Raw genomic sequence first — 21,096 nt, forward strand, 5'->3', positions numbered from 1 at the left:
AGCAGCAGGCAAAGCTGAGGAGCCTTCCCTTCGGAGATTCTCAATCGCACAGTAGCAGTGGCAGCGAACTGGGCATTTCAGAAGTTACTCCAGATGTTCCTCCGTGCTCTCACGGCTGTCTCCTTCAAATCAGAATTGTGCACAGCCCCTATTTAACAATACAATATAATTTCACCGGAGAGGCAACGCGTGCTGCGTCGCGCCGCCATCTTCTCCTCCCTCCTATGACAGCAGCATCTCCGACTCCATGATGCCGAGCACCGGCACCCTCCAGGGATGCTTGCTCAGCCTGCTGCTGTTCACACTGCTGACACACAACTGTACTGCTCGATCCAGCTCGAACCAATCATTAAGATCGCTGATGACACAATGGTTGTTGGCTTCATTCGCAACAACAATGAGTCAGCATACAGAGAGGAGGTAGAGTGACAGGCACTGGAGAGAGCACAACTTGAGTCTCAGTGTGGACAAGATTAAAGAGATAATTGTGGACCAGGAAGATGCAGGCTGCTACTCCCCACTGCATGTCACCCTCTGTGCAGAGAGTCAGGAACAGCAGGGCTCATGGAGTGCACATCACAGATGAGCTCATCTCATCCCTCAACACCACCTCTTTAGTCAAGAAAGCACATCAGCACCTCCACTTCCTGAGGAGATTGAGGTGAGCAACGTTTCTCACCCCCATTCTAACTGCATTCTACCAGAGCATCACCGAGAGTGCTCTGACTAGCTGTATCTCCATCTGGTGTGGGAATTGTAGGTATCTGATCACAGGACCCTGCAACAGATTGCGAAGACTGCTGAGAGAATCTTCAGGATCTCCCTCCCACCTTCCAGGACATACACCAGAAACACTGCATTTACAGAGCCCTCACGATCGTCAAGGACCCCTTCCATTTATCCCCCAGTCTCCTTGACCCGCTACCATCAGGCAGGAGGCACTGCAGTGTAAGAACAAAGACTGTCAGGCTGGAAACCATATTCTTCCCCCAGGCTGTGAGATCTCTGAATACCCTTCTATCATTCAGTACACACTACTTAAGACAGTGCCAGTCACACTATGCTGTTGTATATTTAACTGTGTATATTTGTAGATGCACTTTATGTCAACATGTACATCTACAGAACTTATTCTAATTATCTGTTAATATTATTGTGTTAATATTATTTTATGCACTGTATATGAAGAATGTAATGTGTTCTGCACCTTGGTCTCAGGGGGACATTGTTTTGTTTAGCTCTATACATGTGAATGCTTGAATGACAATCGACTTGGACTTGAACTTGTTGGATCAATGATGGGTGAATGGACTGAGTTGTACATCAGGTGTGATTTGACTGAATGGTAGAATGGGCTAGAAGAGCAGGAAGGGCTCTCCATCATTAAAGCATTGATGTGGGCATTTGTAAGAAAATAGGAGCAAGAGTAGGCCTTCGGGTACCTCAGACATGCCCCGCCACTCAGTATTATTAAGGCTGATATATGCTGACCTCAATTCCTCTTCTGTGCAGTTTCCCACAGCAGTCAATTGTTAAACTTCAAGTTTAATCACCATTTATACAACTAAATGAAACAGTGATCCTCCGGGGCCAGGATGCAAAGTACAGTACATGTAGTCACACAGAGCACACGGTTAGTTACGACAGCATACAGTCACAAAAAAATTATATTAGCACATGTCCCTGTGTGGTATGGTCTAAAGACCGATGGTGTATGGGACATTGTCCTGGAGCTAAGTTTCTGCAAGAACAAGCACGCAGCAGTTCCTCACTTCACACAGGGTCAGCAAACGAAGGCAAATCAGCTTGTCTCTCGCTGGGTCAGCTGCAGCTTGTCTTCCAGAGAGTGAACACCGGAGAGCAGCCCTGATAGGTGAGGCCAGCCCCAAACCAGCATGAATTCCAATATGTCCGCTGCCCCCCTGTTCTCTCCTACACCGCCTCCGGTGTCTCCTTCACTGGGTGGCTGTAGCAGGCAATGCTGTGACATGAGGGCCTGGTCCGCAGAACAACTGAGACCACGCAGCTTCCCCACGGTCGGTCTTCCCAACAAGCCAGTGAACCAGACTTGCAGTGTCTTATATTACCAATGTCCAACAGGGTTTTGTGATCACAAGGAAAACATTTGAGACACACATTGGCATCTTATGTTGGCCCAGGAGGAGCCTCTGTGACCAAGTGTCCTGCCGTCTATCGTTGTCTTATACTTATATCAAATGATCTGGCCCCTCCTGCTTTATTGTGGGCTTACAGAAAAGATTTCTATCCACCTAGTTTTAAAAGACCAGCCCTTATTTTGTAGCTATATCCCTAGTTTGTTACTATTCAGTTAGTGGAAGTATCACATTTACCATGTCAAGGAACTTTAGGGTCTTATATGAATAATGTCACCTTCATTTTTCTGAAATCAAAGAAATACAGGCCCAAATTGTTTAGCTTCTCTTAATAGGACAATCCTCTCAGTACCATTGAAGATGGGAGTAGAATGTGGTGTAAAAGGAACTGGAGTTGTTTTTGAAGAGTAATTGGAAAAACGTTAAAAGAGAAATTGTGGTGGGGAAGGAGAGGTGGGTCATCTGATTCAAGAGTCTAATAGAAAGTATTTTGCATGCTATAGTTATTGGGACATGTATGGCAAACCCTGAAGTGTGGTTGGATGCTTCACATATTCTTCTCCTCCATATCAGGCTTTTGAAAGCACCTTAAAGTCCTGGGAGGTCAAGTGCAAAGGAGACTCTATCAAGCAGTCAGCTCGACATCGTCTAAGTTCCCAGCAGTCTATGGAGTTTCTCACAGAAGAGGAGATGGTAGACGTGCAGCAGTTTTCTCAGACAGTAGAGACCTTGATCAACAGGTATGGCCCAAAGTCAGAACAGTGTGTGCCAGGAGCCTGCTAACATTCATTGCATTCATTCAATTGTTCATCAGTCATCCATCATCATTGACGAGATTCAATAAAGAGAGATGGTGAGCGGTACAGCGAATTGAGCCACAATATCATGGCCCCAGTGACCTGGATTTGACGATGACCTTCCACGTTGTCTGTGCAGAGTTTCCATGTTCTCCCTGTGGCCATATGTGTTTCCAAAGGTGCTTCCATTTCCTTTCACATCCCAAAGGCATGCAGATTGTTCTTTAGGAGCTTCAATAAATTCATCATCAGCCTATTTTCATTAATGTTAGTCACCTAAACTCATTTCTGTAGTCAAAGATTGAGGCCCATGAGTGACATTGATGAGATTTTTATGATCAGGCAAACATGATGAGGATCTTTAACTGCAGTGATCTTCCAGTGAATAAGCATCGGCATCCTGTCATTCTTTAAGCATAAACATGTTTCCTCAACTCCCTTGTAATTCTTCCAAACTTTATTTTAAGGCAGTGACCATAAATTATTGATAACTGTTAAGGAATGCTGTTTCTCCTCTTCTGCTAGGATTTCTATAACGTTATTCAGCTTGATTCAATTATTTTCCTCTTTACTGGATATCTCATCTTCTGGCCATCTTCCTAACTCAGTGGACTCTATTGAATGTAACTGAAACTTTCCTAAACTAATACTTTAATCATGAACAATCTGGAACGAATTCTTTGTTCCTTCATTTCCCGGTCTTGGTCAGAGAGGTCAGTATCTCATCTGTCTTCGGATGCAGCTTACCCAACTGTCTTTCCAGGTTCAGCAAACACACATTCTCGAGTTGATCTGTTCTTCAATAGTAACTTCATTGTTAATGTTGATATACCTACCTTGTTTGTTCTCTGCAGGTAAATTAAATTACGCTTCTTCAGAAGGAATTCCATTTGCCATTTTAATGTATTAAAAACAAACTATTTTCCTGTGGTCTAATTTTGTGTAGCATTTGCAAATTTCCTTAATCATGTCCCTTAGGTTTGAAGCTAAGTCCTTGATACACAGATTGAATGAATGGACCAGTGTCTGACCGCTGAGGAGCTCCATCTCACAAAATCACTCATCAGCCTTTACTTCCCAACACTGAGTGACACATTATCTAAATTGTCATCGGGACAATTTTCAAATCTTGTGGGAGTCCCTGTCTCTACCTATGGCAGTGAATCCTAGATGGTAATTACCCTCTGGGTAAAAAAATAATTCTTCAGTTCCATTGTAGAAGACTTACCCCCACCATAAAACCAAGCCTTCTAGTTTATGCACTTGTGCTATAAGGAAAAATTTCAAACTATCCACTGTATCTTGTCTGCTCTAACACTACAAAACTCAGCCTTTCCATTTAACTGAAGTGCTCTATCACAGGCAACACCCTCATGAATCTCCTCTGCATCCACTCCAGAGTAAACATATCCCTCCTATAGTTCAGTGACCAGACTGCACATGGTTGTCCAACTATGTCCTAATTTTGATGAATGGTGGCAGAGGCTCAAAAGGCCAGATGGCCAACTATGAATCCTGTTTATTTTGCTCTCAGACAAAGGATCAGGTACACCAGCACCTTTGTGAATGGGAAGGGGGGTGGTGGTGGGTGGGATTGGGGGCACTAGAATAACATACAGTATGTTTGTGCAACACAAGCTAAGTTAGATATAAAATAACAAACAAGGTGGCAAAGATTCAATGTATCAATAGTAATTAATTCTGGTGAGATGATCAGGAATAGAAAGCCACTAACATGTCTGAAAAGGACATTTCAAGGGAGTTGGCTCTAAACCATTGATGTTGCAACCAATGTATCCTCCGACCCATAGGCAGGAAATAGCTTTAAGTCTTTCACTATTATACTGTACACGCTAATTTGATATGACTGGAATTTTTGTACTTTACAGAGTCCACCAGGCAGCAGAGAAACAAGAGCTGTTTGAGCAGGAGCTGGCCCATGTCGTCAATGCCTGCTCCCAGCTGCTGAATGAAGCCTTACCAAAGCAAAACACAACTGAGGTAAGTCAAACAACAGGAAATTCAAGCAACACACATCAAAGTTGCTGGTGGACGCAGCAGCAACTTTGATGTGTGTCGAGGTAAGTCAAGTTTATTTACTACTACCCTTGTCCCTCTTAAAAAAAAGTCCCTAAGATCTTGTGGGCAGTGTACTGTTTCTCTAACACTACATAGGTTGGGAACAGGGTAAACTATTGCTCTATCAAACTTCCCCAGGTATAGAATTTATCTGATATGGAATGGTGCTCCTCGAATTCAAATGCCTTGATCGAAACTCCCCAATACCCCTCCACTCCAATGTGTAAACCTTGGATAATATTCAAATAAACTAGTTCTACTTTGCTCATCAAACAGCCCAGGCCAGTTCTTGTATGAGGTAACTACTCAGCAAAGGTCCTTTTATGCTCTCGTGTTAACCAATCCCAGAGGATGTGGTGCAGTTAGATACAACTACTGAGTGTACGGGGCATTTATACACATTTAAATAGACGAGGTACAGTCGACAATGAGGAATCATACAGATGGACACAATGGTCAACATGGATGTGCTGGATTGAAGGGCCCATTTCTGTGCTGCACAACTCCGTTGACACCCAGGAATTTGAAACTGCTGATGTGTGTTCCCTTGATTTCCCTTTCCTAAAGTCCACAATCAATTCCTTGATCTTATTGATGTTGAGTGCAAGGTTGTTGTGACACCACTCAACCAGCTGATCTATGTCACTCCTGTACACCTCCTTGTCACCGTATGAAGCTCTGCCAACAATCGTTCAGATATCAGCAAATTTGCAGATGCCGCTTGAGCTGTGCCGAGCCACCCACGCGGGTGTGGGTGTAGACAGAGTAGAGCAGTGGGGTAGGCACACGTTCTTGAGGTGTGCCAATGTTGATTGTCAGCGAGGAGGAGATGTTATTTCTGATCAGCAGTAACTGTTGTCTACCAATGAGGAAGTGAAGGATCCAGTTGCATAGGAAGATACAGAGGCCAAGGTTTTGGAGCTTGTCGATTCGTACTGAGGTATGATGGTGTTGAACACTGAGCTGTAATCAACAAACAGCAGCCTGATGTATGCATTGCTATTGTTCAGGTGGCTGGACAAGTGGAGAGCCAGTGAGATTGCATCTGCTGTAGACCTCCTGTGGCGATAGGCAAATTGCAGCAAGTCCACATCCTTGCTTAGGGAAGAGTTGATTCTAGTCATGATCGACTTCTCGAAGCAATTCATCACAATAGATGTGATCGCCACTGGGCGATAGTTATGCAGGCAGCTCACCCTGCTCTTATTGGGCACTGGTGTGATTGTTGCCCTTTTGAAGCAGGTGGAAACCTCTGACTATAGCAGTGAGAGGTTGAAGATGTCCTTAACACTATTGTCAGTTGGCTGACACAGGTTTTCAGTGCCCTACCAGGTAGACCATCAGGGCTTGATGCCTTGCGAGGGTTCACCCTCTCGAAAGATGTTCTGACGAAGGCCTCTGAGACAGATCACAGGCGATTAGATGCCAAATGTAGCTACAGCACATTCAGTTCCCTGAAGACTGGGAAAGCTTAAGTCTGATGCAGCAGATACTGACCTTTCATCAAGAATATCTTGACAGAACTTTATTCTGCATATGATGTATGTTGAGTCTGCTCTGGGATTGTTTGATAAGTCAGTTGTTCAGTTAAGAGTGTTGGGGGGGGGTGGTGTGAGGACGGGGGTGTGTTTGGGTCATCCAGAGAGAACCTCCTCATCAGAATGCTCCTGGGCCTGACCAAGGTGACTGGGTACCAGTCTAGGAAGCAAAATATTAATAGATCCCCCCAACATGACTGTCTGTCCATCTTCCAAGATTATATCGGTGCCTGGGTCCATTGTGAAGCGGTGTTGACCAACTCAGTGGATGCTGTCTGGGATTGCTGGGTACAAAAGGAGATGAAGTACAGCCCGGGCAAGGAGGATAATGTTTTAACTGCTTGTAGTAATTGAACAAGAAACAAAGAAAAAGTTGAACACATTGAGCACAGACTTGTCATATATTACCAGGGCAGGCATAGATGTGGTAGGCATGGTAGAACCCATAAAAAAAGACCTGCAAAGACCCAATGTGCAGATAGATCAAAAATTGTGCAAACAGTAAAAGTAAGCTAATGTCATTTAAAACAAAAGTGAGTCCTCAGACATGAAGCCTGGAGCATCTGGAGCAGGCCAACAGCAGACTCCACCCAACCAGAGTTTTTACTCCAGACTTAACGATCCTTACCAACAATATCCCATTTCAGGTAGTTTATTCTCCTAATTTCCCACTGAGTGTACATGCAGCATCCACCTCACCCACTGTGAGTGGTGCCACATCCCACATTCTTACAATTTCCTAAGAGAAGTAACTTCGCCAGATTGCCATTGGGGCCATGAGTGACAGTCTTATATTTTGTGGACTCATTAGTAGGGGCATTATTACCTCTTCAGCTCATCTATTGATTTTCATAGATCTCCCCATTGGTTCCCCGGTTCTCAAAGGCACGGATTCCATTCCTATATTTTCAAAACCAAACTTCAAATCGCGGCACCTAGAGACAGATGTTGAAGGCCATTTCCAGAATGTTTAACAATGATGAAGTATTAAATAAGATCCATCTTTACTAGGGGTAGCTGGTCCATTGACCCATGTACCCTTGTGTTTCTTTTAGGCTATCAGCAGGAGTGTGGTCGTGGACGTCTTCAATAATGTTAAGGCCCTTCGCACAGAGACCAAGTCACTCCTTGATGGGAAATTACTGGTATGTAATTGGACAGGTGAGATTAACCTATTCCTCCTCTCATAGAGACGTCACTGATTCCAATGCAGGGCATTTATTTAACATCTTGTTATTAAAGCTTGTTTTGTGCAAACCTACTCCTGCACCTCCCAGATTATATTACAATGTCATGCTTCCAAAGTTATTCACATGAAAAGTGTGTTCATTCTTTCCTCCTTTTCTCTTACTACCTTGTAACCTTTTTTTTTACTTTCCTCCACTTTGCGGGATGACTTGTTTAGGTGTTATTGCATGCCCTGTTGTGGTAATTCAAGGTCATTGTAATAAAATTTTCGAAGACATTTTCTATACCAGAAACTAATTAGTTCAATGTTGTGCATTTGTCAAGGAGCTGGGAACTCGCTCTGAGGAAGAATTGCTGGCTGCACTGAACACGGTTGAGAGTGAACTCCAGAAACTATCAGAGCTCCACTGGCTTTGCCAAGCCACTCAGGCCACTGATGAGGAGGTGAGTTTGTATTTTCTGCTCAGATCTACCGAGGATGCAAGCTAAGCAATCTTCCACAAAAGGCAATGTGAGCTGAGGGATTTCAATGGTAATTATTGTCAGTTTACAATTTACTGCTGTCTGTGTTTTTAGACAGTAGCTAGTTTCTAGTGTCTTCATTTAGGGTATGGACCTTTCATAATCTATCTGTTTACGTCATGTTATCCATTCAGACAGTCTTTGTTGGTTTCTGATCAGCTTTAGCACATAGTAATAACATTAAGAACCTGCTTTCTGGCTCTCCAGTAACATGTCTGACAGGAATGTAAAAGAGGCTTGACCCAAAAGTGGAGAAGCAGAGACAGTTCAGCAGTGAATGGTAGATTTAATGATAGACTGCAAAATAACAAGCCACAAAACAACAGAGAACAGATACTAAACACCATTACACTGTAGCTATTTAAGGGAGTGCAGTTGGGTCCATTCAACAACATGGTGCACTTTCTCTGGATCCATTGTTATGCCTTGGGGTGAAAGGTAATGACTGGGGTGTGAAACTGGCATTTTTGTAATGCTGTACAGTTGGTTTTCAAGGAGTTGCTGAAGGACTGAATTGATGTGACGGACGTGGTCTTGGGCATTCTTGCAGAAGATGAGGATGTCATTGAGATAGACTAGCACATGCTGTACCTGTATCCAATGTCTCAGGGGATCTTGTGAATATAGGCTTGGAAAATGGCTGGACCATTGTAAAGTCTAAAGGGCATCACCAAGTATTCCTAGTAGTGAGCTGGTGTTATGATGCTGCCTTCCACACATTCCCCTGGTGGATGCATATTAGGCTGTATCCACTCCATAGATCCAGTTTGGTGAAGGTCTGGTTGAGTCCACAGTTGTTGATGCAGGGATGGAGACCCCCACCTTTCTTCTTGACAAAGAAGAATCTTGCACCAGCTGGGGGCTGGGATGGTAAAATGAAACTGTGCTGTAATGCTTTGGTGATTTAATCATTCATGGCTTGGATCTCAGCAGGAGAGAGAGGGATCAGATAAGAGAAAGCAGTATCACCCAGTGGCCACACATTTTAATTCCATGTCCCATTCCCATTCTCATATGTCTATCCACGGCCTCCTCTATTGTCAAGATGAAGCCACACTCAGGTTGGAGGAACAACACCTTATATTCCGTCTGGGTAGCCTCCAACCTGATGGCATGAATGTTGACTTCTCTAACTTCCATTAATGCCCCACCTCCCCTTCGTACCCCATCCATTATTCATTTATTTATTACATATTTTTCTCTCTCTCCTTTTTCTCGCTCTGACCCTCTCACTATAGTCCTTGCCCATCCTCTGGGCTTCCCCCTTCTGCCTTTCTTTCTCCCTGGGCCTCCCGTCCCATGATCCTCTCATATCCCTTTTGCCTATCACCAGTCCAGCTCTTGGCTCCATCCCTCTCCCTCCTGTCTTCTCCTATCATTTCGGATCTCCCCCTCCCCCTCCCACTTTCAAATCTCTTACTATCTCTTCTTTCAGTTAGTCCTGACGAAGGGTCCCAGCCGAAACATCAACTGTACCTCTTCCTATAGATGCTGCCTGGCCTGCTGCGTTCACCAGCAACTTTTGTGTGTGAACCTTGGGGAAGGGTGATGCCTGGGAGGAGGTGGATCAGGCAGTCGTAGTATGTTGGCTTCTCTTTTACTGATGGCGATAGCTAAGTTGTGGTATTCCCATGGGAATTTGAGTAGCTCGAGGGTTTCTGCTGTCTCCACGGATTTATGGGGTCAGGTGAACTGAGGTTACAACAGGTGGTCCCCATTTCAGCAGTGAATCTGATGACCAGGTGAAGTGTGGTTCATGAGTGGAGAGCTGGGACAACCGAAGATGAGAGGAGTGTTGGTTAGTCAATAAGGGTGAATTGGATAGACCAGCAATGCTCTCCAACATTCACGTGCACAGGCTGTGTTATGCGCTGACCATCCCAAACCCCAAGGAACATCTGTCAATGGCTGTGGTGCAGAAGGGATGAGAGATGGGCTCAGTAGGGAGTCCAAGCTCCACACACAGTGTCCGGTCCAGAATGTTGCTTGCTGTGCTGGAATCCACCAGAGCCTCCCGTGTGTGAGAAACTTCAGGGTGTGGAGGAGGACGGGGAGAATGAGTCAGGCTATGGTGCTGAAATAAGGGTCCAGGAGAAGCTCACCAGAGAGAAGGCCTCTTGTCTCTACTTGGTGGAGCAATTTCCTGGATGCAGTGGGCATTTGATGTGTAGGTGATCGACTGCACTGAAGCAAGCACACAAGTTGTTCCTCCACTGATGCTCACAGTCCTGGGGGGGGTTAAGCGAGCTCTCTGTAACTGTATGGGTTCAGGAGACATTGCTGATGAGGTTCTGCAGCAAAGGAATGGAACTGGGGTTCTGGCTGCTGATCTGGAGGGACATTGCATAAGTCACTTGCCATGTGAAGGGCAGAGTGGTGAGGCTTTTGAGATCAGTGGGAATGTCCCAAGTGAACAGCTCATCTTTCAAACGCTCCGAAAGGCAGTGGTGGTAATAGACCAGCAGCACATCTGTACCCCAGCCACTTTCTGCCACAAGGGTTCCTAAATTCCACGGTATCATCCAGCGCTGAGCATGAGCCTTGATAGAGCCGAAGTATCTGACCCAATTCCAGGTGGTCAAAAACCTGGGGCATCTCTGCGGTGAATTCCTCATAATTATTACAAATGGTGGTTTTATTGTGCCAGTTAGCAGCAGCCCAGGTCAGACCTTGGCCAGTCAAGAGAGAAATGATGCAGGCAATGTTGGTTCAGTCTGCAGAGCACAGAGATGGCTGGAATGCCCAGTGTAAAATGCACTGGTACAGGAAGTTGCAACATCAGGCTGGAGAACCATCGCAGAGTTCAGGTACCGTAATCTGGAGCTCCAAGGGAGGAGGATGACTGGTGCTGGGTTGTTGTTATGAGATGGAGAACTGGTTGCGAGGGTGGGCAAATGGTCAATAGTTTCCTGCTGCTGCTGGTATCGTGTCAGCAGACAACTTCTTTCAGGTGAGCAAACTCTGCTGGGTCAGTCACTGATTCACTCATCCTGTCAGGAAATGTAGAGGAGGCTTGACCCAAAATCAGAGCAGTGGGGCGAGATTCAGTGATGAATGGTAACTTTAATAATAGATTGCAAAATTGTAAGCCACGAGGAGCCACAAAACATGAGAGGGCAGGTACTAAACACCACAAGCAACCAGGCTAGGAGCAACTGGTTAGGGCTGGCAGGTTTGATGAGTGAACAAGGACTGTGGATGAGGACCAGGGTTAAATAAGCTGCAGGTGATATCTCTGGAACAAGCAGCAGGTAACCCTTATTAACCGGGTAGAGACTAAGAGGCAGCTGCCTGTGCAGGACTGAACATGTCCCATTGTAAACAATCCCATTGTATGCTTATTTCTCTGTGTAGTAGAGACAAGCTAGGAAACAACCTGTGATGGGTAATATTCCACAGAATGAAAAATCCTGGATCTAGTCCTTTAGTCTTTTGTACACATACCAGCCCCAAGTACAACATTTAACTCTGCATTTACAACCACTGCTGATTCTGGTGTTGGGACCCCAGAAACTGGGAGATGGAGAAAGATTCAGTTGCCTGGAGATCACCTTCCACCATCTTTTCACTGGACAAGAACATTAAGAACATTGCTGACCAACCAGAAATGTCTCTTAATAAATTTAGCCAGGCTGCTGAACCATTCCTCAAAAGGACCATTTTCTCTCAAACAAAATGGAATTCACCACATCAGGAGTCAAATTACTGAACCAAATTATGATTCCCCTAGACAAAAAGAAACCTGTCTCATTCAGGGTTTATTCAACAAAAGAATATGAGATACAAACAGGACAGGACTGAATTAAACAGACAAGAGGACTGCATGAGGTCCCCTGTACCAATGCAGCAGGGCCTTATAGTCAATCCTCCTGTGCGTATTCTGAGGTAAGTCATTGCACTAATTGGCTTCAGTTGCTCTTAACTCAGACACCTCGTGGTCTCATTTCTCGGCATTTTGTATGGAATGCCTGCAAGATGACAGAATATGAGCTAGTGCAGCCGGTGTCTGGAAGCTGTCCTGCCATGGATTGATAGTGGGCAGACTAGTGGGCTGGACAAAAGGCTGGTGGATCACAGGAAATGAGCATGAGGACCAACAGAAGTTTTCACAAAACACAGAACTGTGGTTCTCTCAGTAATTGTGATTAATTGTCTTTGTCTCCTTAGGAAACTTCCAAGGGGAAGAACAAGAGCAGCATGAAGAACAAGATCAAGAATATATCAAAGAAAGAGAAACTCCAGAAGCAAAAGTCAAATAATTCCCTGTTGGGTGAGTCAATGCACTTTCACCCCATATTATAAACCCTGCTGAAGTAATTTGGAGCAACTCCCACCTCTTACTCAGGTCTTTTCAGCTTCTCTCTTTGCTCATTGGTCCTGGTAACCTTTGAAATTCTTGGAGAAGCCAGGCAAATCTTGCCCCAATCTTTTACCCAAGTTGGCCAAGAATTTGAGGAGAATTGATATTTCAGTCTAGTTCGGCCCAACCACCTCAAACATTGATCTGAACAACGTGGAGTTGCTACAGTATCTACCAAGTGAAGATTGTTGGTCCACACCTTGTAGATGAATGTGGAAGTGGAACAGTAAATGTGTTATCTCTTCCCTTTGGCAACTCTCTTGTTGGGAAAGATAACAAGGAAATGAAAAGAAATGTTCCTGGATTGGAAGGTGCAGCAGATACCCTGCATTCCCCCTCTCCTTCTTCCCTACCAAGCACATGCAGATGGATTGATAGACAACTGCAAATGGCACTTCATGTGGGTGTGTGGCGGGACAATCAGAGAGGTACTTGAGTGAGAATAGGTCACAATGGAATAAGTGCAGGGCAGGGATGTGCTGGTGATGAGATTAAAGCAGAGTTCCCAACATTTTTTATGCCATGGGCCAATAGTATTAAGCAAGGGGTCCATGGATTCCTGGTTGGGAACCCCTGGATTAAAGGGATTTTTCTGGGAGCCAGTATAGACTCAATGTTCCCTTGAATGTTGTTATGAAACACAGAAGAAGAAGAAAACAGAGGAAAAAGCCAGATAACTGTAGAGAAATTCTGTGCTCAAGTAAAGAAACATGGAGCAGAAAGGGGAGAATCCTACTCGTTAAGGTTGATTTATACTTGTGCGTCAAATGTACGCCGTGGGTACTGCGTAGCCGTGAACCCTATGCTGTACACTATGCAAACCCTACACCGTAGCCTAACGTGCACCTCTCCCAAAATGTAACTACGCGTCGTGGCAATACAGACTGAAACAACTGTGATTGGTCCGCTTGGCAGCGTCGCATTTCCTCCTACGCTGCAATAGATTCCCATTGGGCGACTGAAGGGCAGGGAAGGAACTCTGGCTGCAATGCTTTCCATAAAGCTTTACAGACCTCCGAAATTATGGAGGACACATTTCGCTTTTACGAAAGACCTACATTAGCACCTGTTTTCGTGAACCGAAAGAGGATTTTCGCTTTTACGAAAAAAGATACTCACTTTAAACTTGTTTACCCCGAGAAAGACTACCATGACCATGAAGCCTCACGCGGGCAGGTGTGTGCGCATGCGTGACGTGCCGATTTTTCTCGACAAATCGATCTTGGTTCAAAATTCTCGATTCTGTTAAGTGATACTACACTGTACATATAGAAAATTCACCCTCCTTCAGTTTCAGTTGCCATTGTTTGAAGTTTGAGTTTCTTTGTGTTGAGTTTCTACACGAAGAAATTCACCACAGTGGCATAGAAACCCCACCGCCAACTAGTGTTTTGGCCGTGAATTGCAGAGTGACACAGACACACCAATGCACAGGTATAAATGCTCACAATGGCGTGGCCCACTTGCGTAGGCTGCGGCATAAGCTAGTACGCACAAGTATAAATCAGCCTTTCTGCATGTGCCAGTTTATTGTGGATAGAAACATAGAAAATAGGTGCAGGAGTAGGCCATTCAGCCCTTCGAGCTGCACCGCCATTCAGTATGATCATGGCTGACCATCCAACTCAGAACCCTATACCTGCCTTCTCTCCATATCCCCTGATCCCTTTAGCCACAAGGGCCATATCTATCTCCCTCTTAAATATAGCCAATGAACTGGCCTCAACTGTTTCCTGTAGCAGAGAATTCCACAGATTCACCACTCTGTGTGTGAAGAAGTTTTTCCTCATCTCAGTCCTAAAAGGCTTCCCCTTTATCCTTAAACTGTGACCACTCGTTCCGGACTTCCCCAACATCGGGAACAGATCGAATGAACAGATGGCAAGGGCTGGGCCAGCACTCACCCCCCGCTTGTAGAAATGGAGATCCCATCAATAAGGCACTTGGATGCTGGTCGGGCACTTGTCAGAGTCAGCAGGTGCTGCATTGTTCCGGCCTCACTACAATGGACACTTGCTCAGCAGCTATGGACAGTGATGGACATTATCTCAACAGCTGTGGGCAGTGATGGACGTTATCTCAACAGCTGTGGACAGTGATGGATATTATCTCAAAAGCTGTGGACAGAGATGGATGTTATCTCAACAGCTGTGGACAGTGATGGATATTATCTCAACAGCTGTGGACAGGGATGGATATTATCTCAACAGCTGTGGGCAGTGATGGACGTTATCTCAACAGCTGTGGACAGTGATGGACGTTATCTCAACAGCTGTGGGCAGTGATGGACATTATCTCAACAGCTGTGGACAGGGATGGACATTATCTCAACAGCTGTGGACAGGGATGGATATTATCTCAACAGCTGTGGGCAGTGATGGATGTTATCTCAACAGCTGTGGGCAGTGATGGACATTATCTCAACAGCTGTGGACAGGGATGTATATTATCTCAACAGCTGTGGGCAGGGATGGATATTATCTCAACAGCTGTGGACAGGGATGGATATTATCTCAACAGTTGTGGACAGTGATAGATATTATCTCAACAGCTGTGGACAGGGATGGACGTTATCTCAACAGCTGTGGACAGTGATGGATATTATCTCAACAGCTGTGGACAGTGATGGATATTATCTCAACAGCTGTGGGTAGGGATGGATATTATCTCAACAGCTGTGGACAGGGATGGACATTATCTCAACAACTGTGGACAGTGATAGATATTATCTCAACAGCTGTGGACAGTGATGGATATCATCTCAACAGCTGTGGGCAGTAATGGACATTATCTCAACAGCTGTGGGCAGTGATGGATATTATCCCAACAGCTGTGGGCAGTGATGGATATTATCTCAACAGCTGTGGACAGTGATGGATATCATCTCAACAGCTGTGGACAGTGATGGACATTATCTCAACAGCTGTGGGCAGTGATGGATATTATTCCAACTGCTGTGGGCTTTGAGATAATGTCTGGCCAGCTGTGGACTGTGATGTCATTATTTCATCAGCTGTGGTGTGTGATGATGCTGTCTCACCATTGACTGACCAACTGTGGGCCATGGTTAATAATCCTTATCAGCTGTAACAGTCATCAGCTGACCAGATGAGTGCTGTTGTGATGTGGAGCTCTGAACGTTTCTCTGCTGGTGGTGAGCTGGATGCAAAGGGGGACTTGCTCACACTGGGGCATCACAGAGACATTATTACATGTCTTGAGAACCAGACCATTGGGATTTTATGGATGGGAACATAGAAGGAGCAGTTAAACGTTTCTGTTTGGAGCTCCTGTGGCCATGCTGTGGTCCCTTGGATTTCACTCCAATACCTGTCATGCTCAGAATGTAATAATTGTCTTCATGAGCAGATTCATTAGCTTGGTCTTTGAAGGATTAGCGAGGATGAACCATGGAACCTGGGGCTGTGTTGTGGCACCTTGCAGGTTGATAATTTTTTTCTTCTCACAAACTTTGTGTCTTTCCATTATGTAAGGTCTCTTGTGATTAACACTACTGACTGGAGTGGTGCTGACTCAACTGCTAACTGATTTAGTCCCTCTGATCTGCACTGCCTCTCAGGCACAGCACAGCCAATCTACAGCTAAATCCCATTTGCTCCATAACCTAAGTTCTATCCCTTAGCCACTGGCTGATCTCTGCTCGTAGAGAGAGTCTGTGAGTCTGCTGCCATGGTGATAACACCTTGCAATTCTGTTGGACTATGCCAGAAAATGACATTCCTCCCCCCTCCCAATTTTTAATGCTTCTGTTTTATTTAGTGAAAGGAACAAGAACCTAACCATTAAACTGTTTTCTTTTTTTTAAGGATCTTCAGATAACCAAGGTGGACCACAAGAGGTGCATTATTAGGGCTATCAGTTTGAACATAGTCAAACTCCCTGGCCTGTGACACCCAGGCAAGATGGAAGGAGAAGGCCTGTTGATAATGCTCAGCGTGGACTCTCCGTGAGCTGCCAAGAGGGCATCAGTGACACTGAGTGTCCCTAATGTAAAGCAGAATGAATGTAACTCTTGCCCTTGTATCTCTCATCAAACCTCCAGCACTGCATGGCCAGACGCATCTTGCAACCTCCACCACCCTTAGGCATGACCTCAGGGATCACCATGGTTACTGACTGGATACAATACTGTAGGACCTCACTCCTCTGAGGGGCCACAGATCAAGACATTGAGTTAGTAAATGAACAAGCGAACCCAACATCTGGGTGGTCATCTGGAGAATCAGCTCTCATTTAGTCATCCTGCCCTTGATGAGTTCTGACCAGGAGCACTGGCTTCCCACGTGTGAGAGTGTGGTTTAACCAACATCTCACATGTTCTCACCCAGCAAAATATTAGCTCTGTGTTCTGTCAGTGAACTCCTCATGAGGATTATTGGGCAGCAATCAGTAAACATGGATCTTAGGTCAGTACATTACAAACTGCAAACTCCATGTCTGTATTATGGGAAAAGAGATCACTATGGTCATGTAATCAATTGGTATTTCCAACATTCCAAGCTTTTTCCCAGACCTCCCAGACCCTGGGAGTGTTTGATGGGCTGTGTAAAGGGAGCTTTACTCATAGTCTAATCCATGATGTGCCTGTTTGAGCATGTGGTGATGGTGATGAAGAGCCTTAGTTTGTATCTAACCCCTGCTGCCCTGCTCTGGGAGTGTGTGATGGTCTGTACCCTCTTGAACTTTGATCAAGGGATATTAAAGGTTGTAGAGTCCTCCTGGATGTTCCCCACATCATCACAGTTCACAATTCTTGCTGCAGCTCCACATGTGCCAAGGGCTGATGTATGGGAGGGGAGTGACAGGAAAATGTGCATGACAGCACAGGTTAACAGTATTGTCCACATTAGCAGAGGTGAAGGAGGAGCTGAAATCACAGACTCTATTTAAGGCATGTTAAACATGAAAGGTTTCTTTATTTTTCTCTGATTAGTGAAGAAAATCACCAGCATAGTGTAGATCCCGTTCAGCCTAGCCACAGTCAGTAGTACAATCACCCACAGGAATGTTTTCTGTAGTAGCTTACAATGAACCATAGTCTCTGTCTTAGTCCCTACTGTCCCCATTCTGAGAAATGCTGGACAGAGGGAAATTTACTCAGTATCCATTCCTGTTGTCTCTGCCTGGAGTGTGGGATGGGAAAGTATAGAGGGAAATTTATACAGTATTTAACCTGTGCTAGTCCTGTGATGGAAACATTTGATGGAACAGTGAAGTAGCAACTTTACTCTGTGCCTGTCTGAATGTGTGGCAAGGCAGTGCAGAGAGAGCTCTGTTTTTTACCTTCATTAACATCCTTTACTTAGGTCGTGTATTGGGCCAGATTAATGGGAGCTTTCCATAGTTTCTAGGCCAAGCCAGCTCTGCCCTAGTAATGTGCAACCGGACAGTGTAAAGGGACCTTTAATCTTATGTTACATGAGCTAATTATGCAATGACTGTGCATTAGATTATAGTGTAGAGGGAGTTTACCCTCTGTCTAACCTGGGCTGTCCCTGCCCAGATCATGGCACTGCAGACTTCATTCCAACGCAGAATACCTCCCATGTGGAATAGCTGCGGCACTGGGCTGAGTTAGAGAGAGAGTCACAGAATGGTAGACTACTGCATAGAAGCAGGCCCATCTAGTTTATACTGAACTGCTATCCTGCCTAGTCACATCAACCTGCACCTGAACTCCATATCTCTCCCACCCATATTTAGAAATCTTTTAAATGTTGTATTGAATTTATAACCACACTCACATCACTCTCTGATTGAAGAAAATCCCTCTCAGGTTCCCTTTCACCCTTAACCTATGACCTCTAGCTCTAGTCTCAAACAGCTTCTGTGGAAAAAAGCTTGCTATCCTATCTATATATATATATATAGGCATCCGTTAGTCTCGTGAGACTATGGATTTGCGCCTTGGAAGGTTTTTCAGGGCGCAGGCCTAGGCAAGATTGTATGGAAGACCGGCAGTTGCCCATGCTTCATGTCTCCCCTCTCCACGCCACTGATGTTGTCCAAGGGAAGGGCGGTAGGGCCGATACAGTTTGGCACTGGTGTCGTCGCAGAGCAATGTGTGGTTAAGTGCCTTGCTCAAGGCAAGGATAATATTGTATACCTCTGTCACATCTCCCTTCATTCTGTTAGTCTCCAGCGTATAAAAGTCCTAACCTACTCAACCTTCCCCTGTAACTCAGGTACTCAAGTCCCAGCAACATCCTTGTAATTTCTGTTCTGTACTCTTTCAAACTTATTGGTATCTTTTCTGTAGATTAATGTCCAGAACTGTACATAATACTCTAAATCTGGCCTCACCAGTGTCTTATACAGCTTCAACATAATTTCCCACCTCCTGTACTCAATACTTTGACTTATTAAGGCCAATATGCCAAAAGCTCTCTTTAAGATCCTATCTACCAGTGATACTTATCTAACAGTTCTGGCAAAATGGTACTGGTTTTGCCATTAGTGCTCCATATTCAACAGGAATATCTGGAGTGAATTACCCATTAAGAAGTAAAGTGCTCCTGTCCCAAAAACAATGTCCCTCACCCTGGTATCTATAGAGATTCTACAATCCTTTGGTCTTGACATGGAGCTTCTGAAATCAGGAGGGTGAAAGGGTGATGTGCAGTTGGTGCCAGGGTTGTCTAGCTCTGTTCTAAGAGTTGGCAAAAGCATTTCTGACCCACAGCTTGCAAGTCCTCTTCAGGATCACATGGAGCTGTAGGCACATGGACAGCCCTGGGCTCCTCCATTACTGAGACTGCCACAAATGGGCTGCTGGGTTAACAGTCAGTGGAGGAGGATTGCTGTTGTTGATGCCAATGCAGTCCTGAGTGCAGTGACTGATAGGACCAGACCTTAACTTGTCAGGTAATTGAGGAACATACAAAATTGTTCAGAGTGGTAGAGTTTCCCTACTTCAGATAACATACATCAACTATCAGACCCATACTTCACTGATCTCAGCCTGGAGAATGGAGGGGAGGGAGAGTTGCCTCTGCTCAAATTGGCTTCATTACATTGCTCACAACACCTGAAATGCATTTCATTGGCCTTAACTTGTTTTGCATATCCTGAGATCATAGAAGGTGTAAAACTAAGGTCAGTGTTTTCTCTGATGAAGCCAGGTATCCACACCCCTGATGGAGACAGAGCAAGATAAACCATTAACCTCCACTTCCCCTGTAGACAGGGAGAGTAAGCCAACTGCTACCCCCTTACCCACCGTCCACTCGTAGACAAGGAGAGAAAAATAAATCTCCTCTCACATCCCATGTAGACAGGGAGAGTAATATAACTCCAGGCCCTTCATCTGTCCTCTCACAAAGACAGGGAGAGATCAGTCTTTCCCCTCTCAATTCCCCATTTGGACTCAGGGAGCAGGGTAAATTCACACCCTTTACTCATCCTCTCCATGCAGGCAGGGAGAGAGAAACCATTTCCCTCCTACTTCTGACCCAGATGAGAAGGGAGAGAGATGTACTGCAGAATAATCACACTCCATCACAGACAGAAGAGTAATGTCATGTAACTCCAGACTCCTCAACGCAACGTAACTTGTAGACAGGGAGTGTGACATAACTCCAAACCCATCACACTTCCTCCCATGTAGATAGGGGGAATAATGTAACTCTAGGCCCCTCACACTCCTTCCCCAAGTAGAAAGCAGAGTAATATATAACAGACTCCTTTAGTGCAGGGTTTCTCATGCCAGTGAGCAGCTGTGCTTTGCAAACACTGACTGTCCACCTCTATGTTTACATCTTTATGTAGCAATGTGTGTGTGTATAAAATGTGAATTCAGGAGATGTATTTATTGTCTGATGCATAAGAGATGACTTATAAAGAGATTTATTTGTTTTGCACACCACGCAAGGTTAAATGTACTTTGTGGTAATAAACCAAACTTCCAAAACATTTATCAATATGCAGTGTGTTTCATTCTCTCTTTTCCGGGGTTATCTGAGGAGGCTTTTAGGGTGCAGACAAAACCAGAAGAAGGGCTGTGTTGGTAGTGTTAACTGGAGGGCTGCAAGGGACAAGTAATCTGAGGAGAGGCTGTAGAGAGTGAAGTTGCCCAAGGACTTTAAGGGGTGGGACACATTGGAGAAATTACACTAGAGAACAAGGATTTTGCTTCCTGAATACTTTTGGGTGTATCTTATGGATGTTGGCTGCTAATCATGAAAATCACCATGAAATTTCCCTATCACACACCATTCTTTTTAGATCACTTATATTTGTTATTTCAATTCATAATTTCAATCTGCAAAATTGATGCCAAGATTAAAGAAGGCATTTCTGTTGGTTCACAGATCAAACAGGTAATCCACAACAGGCAATTCAAAGAACTTCTAGTGGGACTGGAGAAACTTGCATGGAAAGCATTCAAGGGTGTTGTTGAAAATTTTCTTGGCATCTATAGAGCACCAAACTACTCTATGTAGAGCTAGTTGATAACCTGTTTCAAGCATACAAAACTA

The 21,096-nt window shown here is 44.8% G+C and overlaps 1 protein-coding gene across 5 annotated transcripts in view; it reads left to right on the forward strand.

Annotated features, from left to right (window-relative positions):
• The window catches only part of LOC140204091 (diacylglycerol kinase eta-like), a 179,767-nt gene extending 159,244 nt beyond the window's left edge, over positions 1-20,523 (forward strand). For 4 of the 5 annotated variants that reach the window (XM_072270415.1, XM_072270416.1, XM_072270417.1 and 1 more), the window contains exons 23-28: positions 2,688-2,854; positions 4,801-4,912; positions 7,584-7,673; positions 8,041-8,160; positions 12,406-12,508; positions 16,426-20,523. In XM_072270415.1, the coding sequence (XP_072126516.1) occupies positions 2,688-2,854; positions 4,801-4,912; positions 7,584-7,673; positions 8,041-8,160; positions 12,406-12,508; positions 16,426-16,469 (636 nt within the window). In that variant the 3' untranslated portion in view covers positions 16,470-20,523. Of the gene's footprint in view, positions 1-2,687; positions 2,855-4,800; positions 4,913-7,583; positions 7,690-8,040; positions 8,161-12,405; positions 12,509-16,425 lie in introns of those variants that run through there. The other variant, XM_072270419.1, reaches the window with a different exon arrangement.
• The last annotated feature ends 573 nt before the right edge of the window (positions 20,524-21,096 follow it).

This window comes from Mobula birostris, chromosome 10 (assembly GCF_030028105.1).
Source record: "Mobula birostris isolate sMobBir1 chromosome 10, sMobBir1.hap1, whole genome shotgun sequence".
In the NCBI taxonomy this organism is placed as follows: Eukaryota; Metazoa; Chordata; class Chondrichthyes; order Myliobatiformes; family Myliobatidae; genus Mobula; species Mobula birostris.